At 44.1% G+C, this 20,096-nt stretch overlaps 1 protein-coding gene across 2 annotated transcripts in view; it reads left to right on the top strand.

Annotated features, from left to right (window-relative positions):
- The first annotated feature begins 1,017 nt into the window (after window positions 1–1,017).
- Window positions 1,018–20,096, top strand: part of CASTOR2 (cytosolic arginine sensor for mTORC1 subunit 2) — a 109,503-nt gene continuing 90,424 nt past the window's right edge. Inside the window, exon 1 of one of the 2 annotated variants that reach the window (XM_069972475.1) lies at window positions 1,018–1,088. In XM_069972475.1, the coding sequence (XP_069828576.1) occupies window positions 1,066–1,088 (23 nt within the window). In that variant the 5' untranslated portion in view covers window positions 1,018–1,065. Of the gene's footprint in view, window positions 1,089–8,853; window positions 9,261–20,096 lie in introns of those variants that run through there. The other variant, XM_069972474.1, reaches the window with a different exon arrangement.

Raw genomic sequence — 20,096 nt, 5'->3', positions numbered from 1 at the left:
AATGTGTGAGCATAGCCCAAGACTGGAAGGGCAGCCAAAAACCGAGATCGCTCCAATGACAGTGGTTAAGGCCGCATTAAAGTGATAACAGTCCCTTCCCCCTTATCATTCCTACCACAACCCCCTCCCTACCCATTGCTGGGATACAGGGACGCTTTAACAATAGAGTTATGATATTTGTATATTTGTTGCTCATCTTTATTTGTTATCAGTGAACATTATTGTATTGTGTTCTTCCTTACCCCCTCTATTCTCTGTACTATTGATGTGTCATTGTAGGTTTTACAATTATTGAAAAATCAATAAAACATGTTTGTTTGTTTGTTTAAAGCGACTCTGTACCCACAAATTTGATCCCCCCCAAACTGATTGTACCTTCGGATAGCTGCTTTTAATCCAAAATCTGTCCTAGGGTCCATTCGGCAGGTGATGAAGATATTGTCCTAAAAACAACTTTTAAACTGGCATCCCCGTGCCCAACGGACGGGGCTTAGATTGTCTATGCATTAGGCTGGCACCACCTCTCTGCCCCTCCTCCCCGCCCTCCTCATCATTAGGAATGCTCCAGGCAGATTGTCTCCTATTTATCAGCTGTGTGAATACTGAACATGGGCTGGATCGTTAAGACACCTGTGCAATGTTCAGACAGGAGAAAATGTTCCAGTGGCATTCCTAATGATGAAGAGGGCGGGGAGGAGGGATGGAGGGGTGGTGCAAAGTTAGGGCACAGATACTCCAAGCCACAGCCATTGGGCACTGGGTTGCAAGATTAAAGGTTGTTTTTTAGGACAATAATTGCATCACCTGCCGAACGGACCCCAGGACAGATCTTGGATTAAAAGCAGCTATCTGAAGGTACAAGTGCTTTGGGGGGGGGTCAGATTGTGGGTACAGTGTCGCTTTAAACAGATTTAAAATGTAGAAGTATAATTTACAAAGAAATTTGAAGCAGTTGCTCGTGGCAACTATTTTTTTTTTTTTTTTAAAGAGTAAAAGTATTTGTAAACAACAGGTCTTGTGCGGTGTGGCTAGTATGCAGTGGTTATAACCTACTAAAACTGCTCAATGAACGACGACCAGTTAACCAGGTACGAGGCCAGGGCTTAATATTACATGTGGGGAGTGAAGATTAACCTGTCAGGTCTGATCACACAGAACTGCTACTGTAGCAAAAATTGTTTAAAATGTTGCTGCTGGTTATGAAACAAATGGGTCAAATAACACGCAGACTGCTGCATATCGGGAAGAATAGTCTCAAACCAGAGTGCCCATCACGACAACTGCCCACCATCAGAACCACCTACTATGGAGATGTGAGCATTGGAACTTGACTATAGAGTGATGGAAGAAGACAGCCTGGTCTGCTGAATCTGAATTAGTTTGTGTTATAAACAGATTGATAAATCCAGACCTATGTTCTGTCCATTTCCAGTGCCGTACAGTCCCGTAACATAAAAGAAAATGGTGGCATTTATCAAGATTAGTGTTCAGATTATCAGAGCTTAAATTTATTTATTAATGAGCCTTAGTAAGATGAAAGCTGAGCTCTGATAAGTTGCTTTGAGCAAAAAAGAATGTTCTTACGATAAGACACCTTGATAAATCCATCCCGATTACGTTCCATTCACTTACCTCAGAGGGCCCACTGAGAGTTAGTCATGTTGTATGTGCATGCATAACTTTTTGCTATTATCCTGACCTATACTTCTATGTGAACCCTGCCTTAGAGGAGCGCTGTGACTATTATTATTAGACTATTATTATTATGAATCGAACTGCGTATATCACCCATGTATACCGTGGCTCATCTCTAAAGGGACATTTGGTAGAGTTTAGAATGTATGGGTTGTCATTAGGTCACATGAGCAGAGCAACAAAGTCATTGCCTGCTTATAGTCTGGGCTTACTAGCCACACAAGATCAGCTCCTGCCTCAGTGCCATACATAACCCTTAGGGGACATAACCCTTAGGGGACACGTTTCGTGATTAGCGTCCACACTAAGGAATCGGCGCTTAATTTTCTGTGGATTTCCACTCTGTTGTTCACCTAGGGGAATTTTCACACAAATTTCTGCCGCCAATCCGCTTCCCACACACGCTAGAGAAATCCTATAGACGGAAATGGGGCTTGAATTCCATTCGCATTCCGCCAGAGCTAAATAGGCGAGGAATTTCAAGGAGAAAAACTTTCCTCTGCCTCGCCTATTCCATATTCTTACAGTCTGTACACCGAGAATGTGCTAAAGACCGGAATCACGGAAACTCCCGACATCATGATTTATTTAGATGCTGGGAACTCCAAATCAGTTAAAATCTTTACGCTACAGTACTGACAGCCGTGAAACTCTGCATTCTGTTCCACAGCACATTGTTCTTATATACGGACCGTGCACTTAACGTGTAAATGCCCCCTTTGAGTTACTAATAGTGATAAGCAAAATTGCTAAACCCCAATGCTTGGAATTTGGCTCCCAGAGGCTGGGGAAGTTCCTGAAAAATATGGACACAGCCACAGGCTGTATCCATGGTTTCCTGGCAGCCCTAGGGCCAAGCCCAAAAGTTCGTTCATCACTAGTTACTAAAACTAAAGGCCCTACTATATGAAACGATTATCAGCCGATAAACGTCCCGTGTAATAGAAGGCGACAATCAGCCGACATGAACGAAGTCGGCTGATCGAAGCTGTTGTTTGTCTTTCAACATGTTGAAAGACAAAGGACAATGATAGCAGCGATCTGCTGCCGTCGCTCCGTGGAATAGGAGTGACGGCAGCAGACCGCTGCTATCCTCTATGGGCTGCCTGGTCTATCTTGCGATCACCCGGGCAGCCCCCCCGTGGCCCCCTTCTGCACTTACCCGCTCGCTGTCGACGTGTAATAGTGGCGGCAGTGAGTAGGGAACGAGGAGCTAACAAGCACTGACAGCGCGTGTTTGCTCCTCACAGTCGCCTCGTGTAATAGGGGCTTTAGGCTTGGGCTACATGGCAACTTTGGTCACATGGCATAAAGATCAAATGTTGCACCTCTTTGTGAATGGTGTTGCGTTGCGGGCTGCTAAACAGAGGGGATGTGACCTGATAATTGCAGGTCACAAGTCACATGTCTATTTGCCACTACAGACCTCAATGCAAGTTGTGTGCAATTGGAATTTGCTTGTAACTGGGCTGTTTTGATAATAGCCAAATTGCAACTGGAAAGAAATCTGGCAACGGCAAATTGTGGAAAAGTCTCACAAAACATTTTGGTCACAACTTGGATGAGACTTACTGACGTATGGTCAATGGTGTGGTGTTGCCCGAACCTAAAAGTCTAAGGGTCTAACCACACTGTTTGAGCACTAACACCAGGCGTTAGGGTTGGCACTGTCATTGCATGATGTCACCACGTGCCAACTAGCAGCCATACATTCTAGCCTCCACCTGGTGAACTTCTCTGCACTTCCGGTCTATTGAACACCACTACAATCAGCCACTGCCCGACTTTGCATGGCTGACATCAGGTAGTAATATGTCACAGATTTGTAGACTAGCCTTTAGGTTTAGGGTCCCTTTAATGCAGCGTCACTGACACAGAACAAATTGCATTGTCAGGACTGCATGCTAACTGGGGGACAGAAAGCATCAGGCCCTTAATACCCAACTACATGTTCTACTGTTTGCATAAGCCCCACAGAATTCCATTAGATCACATCACAATAAGACTAATAAGTACAAACAGTGACCCACTGTATAATGCTGCACTTTAATAGATACACTGTATTGCCCTGATGTACTTTTGGCACTTTTTATATTTTATATTGTATAATGAATTGCACTTTATAACAATTTAATCATGTTTTGGTATATTACGAATATTTTTGCATTTGTTTCACAATTGTTTGTTATTCTAATATATTTGGCACTGAATGCTTTTCATTAGATTGTATCCCTCTATATGTTTACATTGATATGTTTTGCACATTTATTAGTAATAGTATTATGATATTATACAGTGGATGGTCCTATTGATTTTGTGTAAGTGATGTAAATACATGGCTTTTCTATGTAAGAGCAGATACCTTCCTTGTACGCATGACTTGGGAGAATTGGGCACAGGCGATCTTCCTGTATGGCCTCAAGGTCCTCTGTGTGCATCCCCACATGCATTCCACCAGCGTGCGTGCCTTCCAGTGATGTAGGCCAAAAGAAGTGGCGTGATTCCTGGCTCCGCCTGCGACCTGTGTCACCCCCTGGAAGGAATCCTGACTTGTATTAAAATAGTGTAAGAGACGGGAGTTAAGACACGCCTCTTGACAAAGCAAAAGCATGTAAAACTTGCATTGGGGTACAGGCGCCACACTTCTACTATAGGTAAGCATATCAAACATGGTGTAAAGTGAAACTGGCTCAGTTGCCCCTAGCAACCAATCAGATTCCACCTTTCATTTTCCAAAGGGTCTGTGAGAAACTAAAAGTAGAATCTGATTGGTTGCTAGGGGCAACTGAGCCAGTCCTACTTTACACCATGTTTGATAAATATGCCCCATTGTGTGACCGATGGGCTCTTAGGACTGTGACATAGTTGCTGCACATTCGTGTTTTTCCTGATTTGAGAGGCCATGAAAATATGTCATGTCTATAGTGAATATAAATTTATATGCTTACCGTGTCCATCTGAACATGTATATGACATAGATACGTAGTCGTTTATGGTTGTCTTTATTACTAGATCCTTTAACACAGTTGGAGTTGGAGATTTTTAATAATCATGTTAATAGAATTTTAAAATATTTTTAAAATCTGAGCTGTAGTTATTGTTGGTAATCATAGTACAGTCAGCACAAGCCACAAACAACACCATAGCGTTCCTGCTCAGCAGCATAAAGGACTACACTTACTGGTATGCCTCGAGGCGCAGTGAGGAGCGGCTTGAATGGCAAGTTGTTTGCTAAAAGTTTAGCACCAGCTGCTTCTAGCAGACTGCCAGTACCTCCCACAAAGAGATCTCCCCCCTTACACTTGCTAATATTTATTGCACTTAAATAAATGAAGACCACAGCTTTTATTTAAACAACTGTACTCAAATGGTCGCACAATCCAACCATTCTGTCCAGCCCTTAGCATGACTTGTCCATGTAATGGCAGAGAGAGAAAATGTTATTAGCGGCCTAAGTTCTTCAGCACCAGCACCCATAGGGAAATTGGGCACAGCTCTCCCTCCCGCTCTGCTCGAGGATTGTAACTGTAATGAAGCCACTGAGAACGAGAAAGAGAGTCAGCTACACAATTAAATGTCCCCAAAACTGTGTCCACCCGTGACATCTGGAAACAGCTGAAAATCCCTGTTGGTAAGTTCAGGTTCCCTCATACAGGGGGTAACATCATACTTATTACTTGTTACTGCAGAAATGACCGTCCCGTTCTCAAAACTGCGAAGGCTGACTCACACCGGCTGTCGCCAAGGACAGCCGTCGTGACAAAACCCTGCCCATAGGCACAATCCTGCAGGCAGATACGAGAAGGCCGAGAATACAAGAACTTGACTTTACCATAAGAAATTAGTTAATTGTGGACAGTAGTATTGCGAGCTTATCTGGAGGAAATACTCACTACTATTCCGGAAGTATCGATCTGCACCCCTATAAAGGAAAAACACGTGGTAGGGCCTTCAGTTTTGTCCTCTGCAATTGGAACCACAAACTAAAGGTGCTATTAGACGGGCTGATAGGGGCCCGATAACAACTGTAAACGAGCGCCGATCTGCTAGATCGGCGCTCGTTTACTGGGCCCATTACACGTCTCGATAATCGTTTAACAAGGACTGCAAGGACATTGTTACCGATGCCCTTGCAGCCACGCTCCAGGGCTGCTCCTACGGTCCGCTTCTCCCCGGGTCCCGCACACTGTAGCTTCAGAGCGGCCTGTCAGCTGACAGGCCACTCAGCCAATCACAGGCCGCGGCGGTCCCAGCCTGTGATTGGCTGAGCGGCTTGTCAGCCCAGACAGGACGCTCTGAAGCTAGAGCGCACTGGACCCGGGGAGAAGCAGAGCACAGCAGCAGCCCTGGAGCGTGGATAGGTGATGTATATCGTCATTCGCCGGCCGCGCACCACTATTACACGTAGCAATGCGCGATCGGCGCCCGACAATTATAGGTTCTAACCTATATCAACAATCAGCCGATGACAACGATCATCGGCTGATCGTTGTCTTTATTGCATGGAGCTATAATCGGCCCGATTCAGCCGTTCCGTGTAATAGTACCCTTAGAGATAAAATGATGAAAATGTTCTGTTTCCTTAACACACCCACCGGATCCAGCTCGTCCGACAAACAAAAAATCATTCAGGGAAATCATTCAAGGAAGGATGAAAACATTTCAAAATAACAACAGGAAATCAAGCATCTCATTGGTAAGCACATGTCAATGGAAGCAGACGAAAAGCTGACTCAATATCTGATTTCCCCAGTAACGGTTCTCTGCCTGACCTCTGAATCCACTGAAGAGCACAGTCAAGGATACATACGTCACTACCGCCTCCTCCGGACTAATTCTATGGTTAACTGCATCCCCAGGTGGAAAGGAAAAGTGGTGAATCATGCAAAATTAACCTATCTCCTTTTTTGGTACCAGCCCAGAGGGGTAGACGCAAATTCTCTAGGGATGATTTTAAAAAAAACCCGCCCATGAGACCCATGGCCACCTCCTTGTCCAGCTTATCCTGCACCATCTCTGGATTAGCCACGACGGAATGGAGATTATCTGTAAATTGCAAACTTGAACTCCCACTATGAGGGATGTAAAAACCAACGAGAACCCATTAGTGAGGGGCTCTGCTTCCTTCCTCTTGGGGTACAGCTCTAGCCAAGGGTGCATCTTTCTGATGCTCATTGGTGTCCTCAGACCTACTGGCAGTTGCAGCTTTTGTTCGCCTGACCCTACAACATTTTAAGGCCAAGTGGACTCCATATATTGAGCACTGGGACCCACCTGAAGCAGCCAGGGATTGAAAGGGTGTCCTCTGCTGAGTCATCATCAACTGAATTCAAACATCGGTTGCCTTAGACGCCTACCCAGCTTTAGCCTCATCCTAGTATCTCCACCAGGCCATCCCGCCATGCAGCTTGCATGTCGTGGGTATTGTGTCCAAATAAATAACTCCAGAGCTTTATCTGGATACCTTGAACACAAAACACACGCCATCGTTGCAAAGGCCTGCAACCAATTGCCAAATGTTTTAGCTACTTTGTCTTTTTTATCATCCAACTTCTCAAATCTCTTATTTATCCGCTATTAAATGATTTTGAGAGATAAGGGACCAAATATCCACATATTAATTCAACCGTTGTAGCCGCTGCTGGGGGTTTATCAACAGTTTTTGTAGAAGAGAGCTGTTCGAGATTCAATTTTTGTAACATATTCTTTAGAACCATCACCATCAACCTTCACTCTCATTATGACTAAAATCAGAAGTTTTGCTCCATACCCAAGGCAGGATAACTCACCCTATAACAAACACTGTGGTGCAGGTCCCAAGGTGGCTGTTAAAGGCTGCGTAGCTGGTACATTGACGCCGGTGAGAATCGTCCCACCAACAGGTGGGGGTTCAAGCCTGACATCTATGTCACTCTGCCTTGAACGTCCGCGGATCTGGTCGCTGTGATGAGATCTGTGGCTGCAGCGTCCATGTGATGAAGAAGAATCTGAGGAAGATGTCTGCCTGGCCCTGGAGGAATCACAGGTATGTTTGCTTCTGTGCCTGGGCCCACTGTGTCCTACTTTATGTCTGTGGGACTGTCTGTTAGATATGGATGTAGAACGATACAAGTGATGCCTATGCCGCCTATGGCTGGCAAAACTGACTGAAGAACCTGACAGAAGCTCTGGATCTATGAGGACTAGCCCTGCTGGACCTAATTACAGGTGCAGGTATGGGGGTAGGACCAGGCTGAGAACTTGACACAAAGTTAGCATCATAGAAATCTTCCCTGAACTACTGCTGCTGCTTCTACAGTGACAGGCGGGGGAGGGGGGAATGAACCAGAGAAGCTGAATTCTGTCCAAACCACATAGCCAACCGGCCCGGAGGCTTCTGAGACTCAGGGGGAGGGAGAGGGGGAGAGGGAGCTGCAGAGCCAGAAGCTGAACTTTGGGCACTGACAGGAAGCACATTATACAAATCAGGAGCCGCTGCACTAATATAAGGGGGGGGGGGGTCCTGCTACTAACACTAATGGTTCAACATGTCCTGCTCATTGCACGACTCTGCTTACAGAAAGACAGCTGCCACTCTTTAGAGCAGTGTTTCTCAACTCCAGTCCTCAAGACCCACCAACAGGTCCTGTTTTGCGGATATCCCATACAACAAACAGCTGTGGCAGTTACTGGTGCACTGACTATAATTATATCACCTGTGAAATCCTCAAAACATGACCTGTTGGTGGGTCTTGAGGACTGGAGTTGAGAACCACTGCTTTAGAGCCTGTGTCGGGGGTCTTGGCCGCATGCCCAGCTGCCCGCTTACCTTTTCCTCTCCTCCCCGAGGCAGGGGAAGAGGGACTCAGCCAGGCTGGCACACATGCCGCTCGCCATGGACGGGCAGACCAGCCGGGTCAGCAGGGAGCTCAACAACCAAACCAACCCCTTCCAGCCTTATTTTCTCTGGTAGCTTTGCCAGGACCTGGTCCCCATCTGCCATGATGCAGGTAAGAACACAAGTAAACAACCAGCGCTCTGCAGCTACCACGTGCAGCAATCAAAAGGACTTCCTGGTGCCTTGTCTTAACTAGCTCCTCCCTGGGGCATACCACTGTCAGCAACAAAGGGGAGGGAGTGAACAGGAAGAAACCAAAAGGAAGAAACCAGTATGGGGGGGTGGAACTCAGATCTAACTAGCCCTGCCAGTCATAAGCACTAGCAGCTTATCCAGCTGCCGTGCTGCACTCTGGAGCCGCCGCTGTGCGAGTCTTCCCCAACTCATTCAGCTTCTCGGCTTCTTCCCCCTCTCTCGGCGATCCCCCCTCTGTCTCTACGTCTGCTGCTCCTTTCCTTCCTTACTTTCCCTACCAGCTGCACTGGAGGAAAAAAGGATCAAGATCTGCAATCGGCAAAAGAGACAACAACAACAACATTCTCTCTAGATGATCTACAAATGAGAAGAAGAAAAAGATGGAACTGCATATCCTAGAGCACAGGCTAAAAGTAGCCAGCATAGCCAAGGAAAACATCCAGTTGTTTACCTATGGATTAATCAAACTTGCCTTTCTGTCCTCCAAAACCAGGTAAGTGGTAGTGGGGGCACTGCAAAGGGGGGGCAAGGGGGCACCAGAACTGGGTCACTTCTCACTGGTTGATTCCCTAGCTGTGGATGCACAAAGCCCAGAGAAAAACAACTTCATGTCATTGAACTGTTTGAATCCCACAGGGTGATTGTGACTGTCATTGGAATGCATGGGAGGGAGCATTGAATGAATGGAACAGGTGTTGTTTTTATACCAAAAATTAAAGTATAACTCAATGTATGTGCATGTATATATAACGGAGTGTGTGCAATAATGTAAAGACAAGGATCCTATTTGCTAGATGCTCTGTTTATTTTTCTATACCCCCACGGTGCATGTCTGAAATCTGGATAAACAATTAGATACCCCCCCCCCCATTCCAGATATATGCCTATGGACAGTTGCCCTGGGATAAGCGTCCGCATCCTTTTCATATTTTGTTAGATTTGTTTTTTTGCACTTCACATTGCAGCACGTTTGTTTTTTGAGGCCTGATGTGCATCTACTCTATCTTCCCTAGGAACCCATTGTACTAGATTTCAGGATATATTACTTGGGTCCATTGTTCTGCAAGGGCAGCGATTGTATAGCAACTTAGAAAAACACATTGCTAAAGTTTGCTTATAGGATCAATGGTCCATTTGGAAACAATGGCTCGGTTTTGATAAGGGGGAGTGGCAGCCTATGTGGAGAGCTTGCAGAAATGTGCACAGATATTATTTGAAGCTTTTGTCTCCCCAGTGGTTGAGCTCTGCCATTGTTTGCAAAGTAATTTATTCCAGACCCTTGTTTACTTTCTTTGCCTCTGCACTGGGGGAGGAGGGGGGGGGGGGATGCAACTGTTTAAATTCAATGTGTGAAAAAGAGGTGTACACACCCGCAGGCAGCAACCCTGAGGCCAGGATGAAAGGGTTAAATGAATTCGGTAATAGCTGAGAAAGCCTGTGCCCCCCCCTGGTCTGTGGAATAATGAAAAGCTATAGTGATAGATGCATATAGGTTGTTTATGAAAAGCAGCAAATAAGTAAATAACTGTGCAGAAGATCAGCGCCAGAGACTTGTCAGGCGGATGAAATATTTGACTGTTCCTTTTGTTTTAATCCTGCCATTCACCTCGGCCAGTTGTTGCATGTTTGATGAAATAGATGTTTACAAAGAGTGGAAAAAGTAAATGTTACTTCAATACTTAACACAAAGAGACGCTCTGTTTGTGAGCGAGGCCTGGCTTTTTCCATGGATGCAGTACTAGAAGCCTGAGGTGTTTGGGAGTTTGTTAAGCCCCCCCTCTTTTTTTTTTTTTTTTTTTACTAAGCTTATTGGGCCTTGTTGTACATTACAATTGCAGAATTAAGGAATATATATATTGGATGGCCTCCTGCTCCCCCCCCCCCCCAAATCTGAATACTGCAGGGTTGTACTAGACAATGTTGATTGACTGTCCCTGATAATGCTCATTGTTGAGTCCTGTAGACACCTAATCTGATAGCAAACAAATGAAGGTTGTCAATAAGAGACAGGGGTAATCAGTACCTATGGGATTGTTTGTTTTGAGTGTATCATTGTTGTCCTTGTTTACATAACTTGTATGATTGTGTGGCCTTGTTTTTTCTTTCTTTGCTTAAACGTATATGCGTCTATGTGTCACTTTATAGTTGGATGTGGATATACGTGAAAAGGGCAGCAGAATCTAATGGATATAAATTTATAACTGAGATATCAGTATGAAAGTTGTGAGCTATTAAAGGGGTACTCCAGTGGGGGGGGGGGCACCTTTTTGCTGGGATCGGGGAGGAGGTGGCTGAGGGAAAAGACAACCACTCACCTCCCCATTTCCAGCAGCGGGTCCCACATCGCGGCGCTCCGGTGTCTGGTTCCCGGCCGCTTCCTGGTGTCTGACGCGGGACCGAGACGATACGTCTCAGGTCCGCTCAGCCTGTCAGTGACGGAGTCGAGATCTGAGCGGACTTGAAACGGATCCCGGCTCCTTCACTAACTGGCTGAGCGGACCTGAGACGTCACTCCTTGGGCCCGCATCAGACACCAGGAAGCGGCCGGGAATCGGGCACCGGAGCGCCTCGATGCGGGACCCGCCACTGGAACCGGGGTGGTCCCAACAAAAAAGGACCCCCCCCCCCCCGCTGGAGTACCCCCTTAAACATTAAGTGTATTTTGTAGAGTAAAAAAATTAAAAGAGTTGTCCAGAGGGGAAAAAATACTTTTGAAAGTGATCACTGTGGTGGTTAACAGTAAAACATAAAAAAAAATCCTTTGCTGTAAAACCCCCCTCCCCCCTTCCATTGGTGTCTACAGTGCCCAAGAGTGCTGGTCCCACTACACACAGCTTCCTTTTCTCCCTCCTGACTTGGGATTGGCTGCAGGTAAGTGCTTGTAAATATAAAAAAAAATCTCTGGACAACCTAAAGGGAATATTTTGCTTAGTTTTTTTTATATTAAAATGGCCATTTTTTGGAACATTACTATAATAACCATTTTGCCCAAGCTGTTTTTAACAGCATTTAGAAATATGCTTTACAGCAAGGCCTATTGACGTTGGCACTAATAGACAGGAGCTGTCTTATTGACATGAATAGGAAAGGTGTCAGGGTGTGTACTGTGACCTGTACAGTGGTTATTCCAGAGGGAGGAGGAGGCTAAGCTTTGAGCTTCATTTATCAAAATTTCTATCTACCAATGTCATCTTTCACCAGTGTCGGGCTGGGGTATCTGGGGCCCACCAGAGGAAATGATCCAGGGGCCCACCAATAAAGAACCAGTAAGAAACAACATGTCAGTCATTGTTAGTGCATGTTCTAAAGCTGGGGGCCCACCGGAGGATCCTCCGTCCTCAGGTAGGACAGTCCGACACTGACTTTTACTGTACAGTTTTTCCAAAAAACTCTTCCTTATCATCCCAGACAGAACAGGAAGGCTTTGTTGTTTTAGGTCTAGTGGCCAACTGGACATTTCTGGATTTTTTTTAAATATATACATAGTATAATGGTTATAAGAAAAAAATCTCGAGCAAAATGTAACCTGCTGTTATGTTTCTATAGGAAAGGGGGTGATAACTACTACTGCTTCTTTTTTTACCTTTATCCACTGTGCCGTTTTTGTAAAATCAAAATGTATCAATATTTCAAATATGTTTTATTTGTGCATGAATAAGCCACAACCACCACATTAATGCCACACCCATCACATTTATGCCACACCCATCACATTTATGCCACACCCATCACATTTAACCCACACCCTTTCAAAAGTGTCATCTGTCTGCTGGGTACACATGGTGTCAGTTCCTCTTAAAAAATGTTTACAGCTACAACATGTTAATGAATCTGTTTCGGAGTCTCTTTGGGAGAAGCATTGATTTTTGTTTATAAGATAATTCTGTTGTGACACCTCTTGTGCAATACCAGATCTATATTCTTGTATCTCATATACTTTCCTTATTGCTATTAATAGGTCATATTTGCTTTTAGTAAACTTTGCTAGAGGCGTAATATCTTTCTGTCTGAAAACTGTCAGATACCCACGTGTAGTGAATGCTGCCCAAAAAAGTTCTGGCCCTGTTCCACAACTCTCCATATCAACATTACATCATCTTTTAACCATTCACATGTTTACATATACACCAGTAAGCCATAACAGTGAAACCACACCATTATCACATAGTGACTTATACCCCCATAGCATTACTAAATAACATCCACTATACAAAGATCTCCCCTTACGCTGACCCATATGGAGAAAGATACAAATGGTACACAGCTTCTGCATACAGTGCAGCTACATCCAGTGATTTACAGGGGATGTCTTCTCTAATCGGAGTAGTCCACTTTTCCTTTTCTTCTTCATCTAGCTTAGGGCCCTATTCCACCGGACGATTATCGTTCAGATAATCGTTCAGATTATCGTTAAATCGTTTGAATCTAAACGATAATCGTTCATTTGAATAGCAGTTGATGATTAACGACCGAACAAGAAATCGTTGATCGCTTTATAAGACCTGGACCTATTTTTATTGATGCTCGTTCGCAAAACATTCGCAAATCGTTCGCATTGAATAAGACGTCGTTCCGTCGTTCGCAGTAGATACGAACGCAATAGCGAAGAAATAGCAAAGAAAAAACGATCGCAAATACGATCATAAGTAATGATTATCGTTCCATGGAAATGAGTGAACATTTTCAGGTCTTTCACAATAGCGGTCGTTTGAGATTGTTAATCGTTAACGATTATGCGAATGATAATCGTGCGGTGGAATAGGGCCCTTACCCATTATGAAGACTTCTCCTGGCAATGCCTAATCTCTACAGAATCTGCCAGACAAACATTTTATTCTCTTTGCTCTTGCACCATCCTCTACATCTATACAAAGTCCCCATCTGTATTGCTCCACACTGTAACAATGCCTCCATGTAGTGTTTAGACCCAATGGGGACCCTTAAATAGTACTTAGGCCCACTGTGTGCCTCTATATAGTAGTTATACACCTCTAGCCTCCCAATATAGTAGTAAGACCTCTCAGCCCCCCCCCCATGTAATAGTTAGGCCCCTCTGTCTACCCATGTATTAGTTAAGCCACTCTGCCCCCCTATAAAGTTGTTAAGCCCCCACATCTTTTATAGTCTAATTATGAAATGGAATGTCCGCGCTGACTGTGAGCGTCAACAGTTAAAGAAGAAGTCCGGCCTCCAGAGAGGTTTAAAAAATGGCAGGGGCAGGGAGAAAGGAACAACTAACTTCTCCCCATGTCTCTTCAGCCCCGGATTGCCGCTCTGGGACCCCTGTTGGGCTCCGGGATCTTCGATGCTGTAAACGTCACAACCCGAATGATGGACTTGGATGCTGCTCCAGTCACTGATTGACTGAGTTGGCTGTCCATTCGCCAGGAAAGGCAATTCCCTGAATTGTGACATCATCACAACCCTGCGGTGCCCATTTTTAAAAATGTCTGGACTTCTCTTTTAAAGGGTCACTGTAAGGACCTGACACTAGGGAAAATATCACTAGTGGGATATCACCCCAAAATCTGGAATGCCCCGCAGGATCAGGAATAGCTGGGAGGTATGGTGCCTATGTTAACCCTTTCCAGTGCCAAAAAATGCATAGAATGGGCACAAAGGTGACAGAAATGGAAGAAAATGGCCTGGTCTAATGAATCACATTTTCTTTTACATCATGTGGACAGTCGGGTGCATGTGTTGCTTAACTGGGGAAAAAAATTACAACATGGCAGAAGGCTTACTGACAGGGGTGATGCTATGCTCTGGACCAGTGATTTTCAACCAGTGTGCCATGGCACACTAGTGTGCCGCGACACATGGTCGGGTGTGCCGCGGGGAAAGTTACCCAAACTATGGTGCCCCTGTAAAACAGGAGAAAACAATGGGGGAGAGAAACCTGGGCATGGGGGAGAAACAGGGGAGAGAAGCAGGGGGGAGAGAAACATGGGGATGGGGGAGAGAAACAGCGGAGAGAAGCAGGGGGGAGAGAAGTTTGGTGGAGAGAAGCAGGGGGGAGAGAAGTATGGTGGAGAGAAGCACAGGAGAGAAGCAGGGGGGAGAAGTATGGTGGAGAGAAGCACAGGAGAGAAGTATGGTGGAGAGAAGCACAGGAGAGAAGCAGGGGGGAGAAGTATGGTAGAGAGAAGCACAGGAGAGAAGCACGGGGGGGGGGGAGAAGAAAACAGGCCCAGGTTTCACACTGAGTATAAATACATTTAGAATCTATATTATTAACTATATGTATAATATGTACTGTTTTAGTGTCATTTTGTGCCATTTTGGTTGGTGGCGTGCCCCTGGATTTTTTTAAGTATAAAAAGTGTGCCGCGGCTCAAAAAAGGTTGAAAATCACTGCTCTGGACAATGTTCTTATGGGGAATCTGTGGTCATGGCATTCATGTGAACTTCAACATGTACCACCTACTTTATCATTGTTGCAGGCCAAGTAGACCCCCCATGGTGGTGGTATTCTCTAATGACAGTGGCTTCTTTAAGCAGGATAATGCACCCTTCTATACTTCAAAAATTGTTCAGGAATGATTTGAGGAGCCTTACAAAGAGATCAGGGTGTTGACTTGAAACTGGTGTTTTAAAATAGATTTATAAACCTTCATGTTTTTGTTACATTAACCCTTTAGAGTGGTGACAAGGTGATCTTAGTCCCCTAACTGCTGTTATTGAGGACCAGACCTGGGGTGTTTACCTGTAGTACAACTACTTGGGTTTCCTTCCCTTAGGCTACATTCACACGTTCTGTGGGAACTGTACAGTTATGCGCTGTAATGAATCAGCCGTACAGCGCTGTCATTATAGCGTGTTGCATATCTGTGCAGTCCCCCCGCTCCCAGCATCTTATCACAGATGCTACCCGGGTGGGGTGGGGGGGAATCCATTACAGGTATTCCACATCCGTGTTCTGTGCAGAAGACGGAACGTGTGAATGCAGCCTTACGCCTCTGGAGGGAAGTTATTTGAAACACCAGGGCCCAATTAAATCTGTTGGAAACCGTTGAAGAGTCGGTCTCATAAGTGATTGACAGCTCTTGCAGTTTTCTAACTGGATGCTACAACTGCCAGTCTTACTAGAGCTGCCAGTCAGGAGGGTTTTATTACAGGGAACCGGTGGCCAAGAGATTCAAATTTCGTTTTCTCTAGTTTTAAAGCAAATGTTCCACTTTCCCTAGAAAAGAAAAAAATTTTTATACAACCTAGTTGTCATCAGCATGTGGATCCTGCTGACGCCGTCCATTTTTCAAACCGCTGTCCAGTTCCCATGATTTGCACTGGTTTCTCTCTATGCAAATATGGTTGCTTGGTGCAATGAAGCAAGTCCCAGGGCCCTGATATCTCCTCCCCTGGGTGACGTGCTGAAGCAAAGCCAGCGCAGATTGCGGGAGCCTGGCAGCGGTTTGTATAAAATAAAAAAATTTCTACTAAGGATAGTGGTACATTCTCTTCAATGTTATGCCTGATTGGGTTATATAAATGTAAAAAAAAAAGCAGTGTTGTTTAAGTTGTGTGTCATCTTCAATAGATCTATTGTTTTGTGTTATAATCTGTGTGGATATGCTCATCAGCAGTGGATATTTCATGGTTTGCTCACATTACTCATAAGGGGTATGTGTTCAATAAATTTAGAAGAAATGTATGTTCCGTCCATGGGGAAGCACCTAGATTGCCAGCTGACAAGATTTCAAGGAGGTTTATGTAGAGTTTGAGACTAGAATGAGTCATTAGGATTTTTTTCTTCCTACCAATGACTCAGGATAAGTTATTCTGATTTATATGCAGGATTCAGACATATGTAGCTTATTCTGTGCTTATGTCAATTCAGTAGCAGTGCTTTCTATTAGTAAAGGCACTGCAGGGCACTGGGCCCTGCATCATGCTGCTCCAGTCCCCCACAGTCTTTGTCCACACGCACTAAATGGCTGAGCAGGCCTGTAAACGTGAGCCAGGCCAGAGACCTGGGAACCGGAGCAGCACGATGCAGGCCCAGGGATGTAAGTGGATGTCATTGTCTTCATCCATCAACTCCCTGGCGATACGGAAAAGAGGCCACCCACACAGAGTACCCTTTTAACTAAATAAAGGTGCCCACCCCCCTTTTAAGTAAGTAATCATCAGAGAAAGAGGTGAGATGGACTTATAGCCCTTTTACGCGGACCGTTTATCATCATTTCTAGAAACGCAATTTGATGTCACTAATGCCACTAGAAGCCAACTAACAGCAGAGGAGCGGAAAAATGCCTGATCCTCAGGACTGAAAATCATTGTTTATCGGCCACACATCTCTCTATGTAAAGGAGACGTGCAGCTGATAGCAGTGAATTTTAATGGCCGCACAAATGATACAGGGGTTATTCATGTGGCCCAGTCGCTCAATTAGTTCTGTCCTGTAAAGTCATTGCAAATGAGAAGTGCCAACGAGCAGTGGTTGTGGTTGACAAATAATTTATGCATCTAAAAAGACCCTTAGTAATTGGGACATTGGTACAATGTTCCAGGCCCTGTATGGACCCGATATAGGGCAGCATATTCAGCTGATATATCAGCTTTAAACTCATTACCGTCTACGAAGGCAGAGCTTTTAGCTCCTTAACGCAATTCAAAATCTGTACAAATCCCCCATCTACCACACTTGATATTTGCTGTATGTTCCTATGTAACATAGAGGGCTTTGTGCCTGAAAAATCTCCACCAAAAATGCCACTTATTTCTGACCTTCAGGGAGTATGTAAATTCAACCTTGATCAATCGACAATCATTAAAAACTAATGTAAACCTCACCCAAATTACATACTGATGCCTTTTACATGTTACTCTTGGCCTGGGTTGGTTCTTTTAATAGAGTACAGTTTATTACTAAGATTATTTACCTTCTTCGGGGAACCTCACATGGTTTTCCCATCTTCATACAAGCTGTAAGGTTTGCTACAATTTTTTTTTTAGGATTTAGGCAGAGACCACTATGATTGTGCCTTCTGGGGCACAGATACATTGGCACCCTGTCAAAATTGGGTGCTGACGGACTGGCGCTAACCCCACATATGAGTGGGGCCTAAATGTAGTCAGCTAGTGACTATGTTCGGATCTTTTCCCATATGTATATACGTTTTTATTTAGATTTAAAAGCTTGGTTTGCTGCACCTTTTTTAAGTCCAAGTGAAAATGTATATGTGCTGGCCATAGAAGTAAATGGGTTCAGTGCCAGTCTGTGCACAGATATGCTGGTATTTTGACAGGGCCAACGTATCTGTGCCTCAGAAGGCACAATCGAGGTGTACATATTCCCTAAGTAATGCATTAAATCATGCTATTATGGTATTCTAAACACTTTTAATTTCAGACAATGGCAACAATAAAAGTAGAGAAGTTCACTGAGAGCATATAGGGGGAGTTTTATCAAACATGTTGTAAAGTGAAACTGGCTCAGTTGCCCCTAGCAACCAATCAGATTCCACCTTTCATTTTACAAAGAATCTTTGAGGAATAAAAAGTGGAATCTGATTGGTTGCTAGGGGCAACTGAGCCAGTTTCACGTTACACCAGATTGATAAACCTCCCCCATAATATGAATCCTGTCCTTTTTCCACTTTGCTGTGAGATTAATGAAAGGCATTACACACATTTAAAAAAGTGTTAGTTTGGCGTATATTAAAGGGGGATTATCTGGATATTTAAAGTACTTTATAGACTGCTGGAGGTGGCATGAAAAAACACATACACATGTAAGTATATGTTATTTTTTTCACCCACCCCCTCCCGAGTCATAGTACAAAATAGAGTCCAGGCCGGACAACCCTATTAATGTCCTAGATAACCCCTTTACATGCATTGTCTTTCTCTGGTTATATTTATATTAACATATCTGAATAATTAGAATAGGAAGTAATGTAAGCTGTGTGCAACAGTAAGAGTGAATGTATGTATCAAATACACCATATATACAGATATTTATTGAATGTAGCCCCAGACACCTCTAATTTTCCATGGTACTTAAGATGGTTGCAGATAAATATGTGTACATAGCTACTTCACATCTCTCTGGAAACCTCAAATGATCCTCTTTACTAGGAAGATTCTGTTCCTCATCTGCACTTGGAGAAACCAGATCCTCTATGCGATAGGCTTCTCAGTGTGTGTTAACACTTCTTGAATTCTTTTTATGTTATTTTTACATTTCTAAAACTTGTAACCAGATGACTTGGAAGAAATGGATTATCCATACATCTGTTCCTGAATATGTTTGTTCACATTGCTTTGTGTCATTTAAAAACAAGATGACTTCTCGAGGTGTGCAGTATAGTCGTAACTCAGAAAAAGATAGTGTACATACTTTGGGGGAAAAGAAAGAGAGAAAAAAGTAGCTGACAAAATAAAGTTTTTGTTTTAAAAAAAGTAAATAATTTGAAGTTGATTAAACAGCAGTGGATACACATTTGGAAAGCCAGGCTCCGTTGACTTAACGCGAATCTGTCGTGTCTTTTAAAATGCACCTTGTGCTGTGGTAAGAGCAGAAGATGATCTTTTAATCTTCAGCGCTGTGTCATACTGGCCTGTCTGTGCCCCAGGCCTGTGACGCCTCTCCTTTCTTCCTCACCACCCTCCTCATCATTCGAAACACCCCCAGACAGGATTTCTCCTATTCATCACTTGTCTAAACTGCACCTGTGCTGCAGCAACACAGGTGCCATTTAGACAAGCAATTTTTTTTCTTTTTTTTTTTTTTAAATCAATTGCTATGGATGAAATGTTTGCTTTCATACATGCTGTTACACTGCACACAATATTTTTTTATTAGGTAAGGCTTTATTTGACTAGCATACTCCTTACTTTTTCTGGTTTGGTGTGCCAAGTTATGATGGAGAAAAGAACATCATTATATGAATATAATTATATTCATGTCTAGAGATGAGCGCACCTTGAGCATGCTCGAGTCCATCCGAACTTTCGGCATTTGATTAGCGGTGGCTGCAGAAGTTGGATAAAGCCCTAAGGCTATGTGGAAAACATGGATATAGTCATTGGCTGTATCCATATTTTCCAGACAATCTTGGAGCTTTATCCAACTTTAGCAGCCCCAGCTAATCAAATACCGAACGATCGGGTTCGGATGGACTTGAGCATGCTCGAGGTTCGCTCATCTTTATTCATGTCAGCATTTGGCTATGTTCACACAACGTCTTTTCGACTCTGTTTGAAATAACGTCTGTTACTTTGAGTCTAAAATAACGGACGTCATTCAGCTGTCTAGCCTTCCCTTAGTACAATGACGGCTGTTGGTACATTATTCTAGTCTGGGATTACTAATTGGCCTTTGGGT

This window comes from Dendropsophus ebraccatus, chromosome 5 (genome assembly GCF_027789765.1).
Source record: "Dendropsophus ebraccatus isolate aDenEbr1 chromosome 5, aDenEbr1.pat, whole genome shotgun sequence".
In the NCBI taxonomy this organism is placed as follows: domain Eukaryota; kingdom Metazoa; phylum Chordata; class Amphibia; order Anura; family Hylidae; genus Dendropsophus; species Dendropsophus ebraccatus.
The sequence above is the reverse complement of the archived record's forward strand: the minus strand, read 5'-3'. Positions and strand labels throughout refer to the sequence as shown.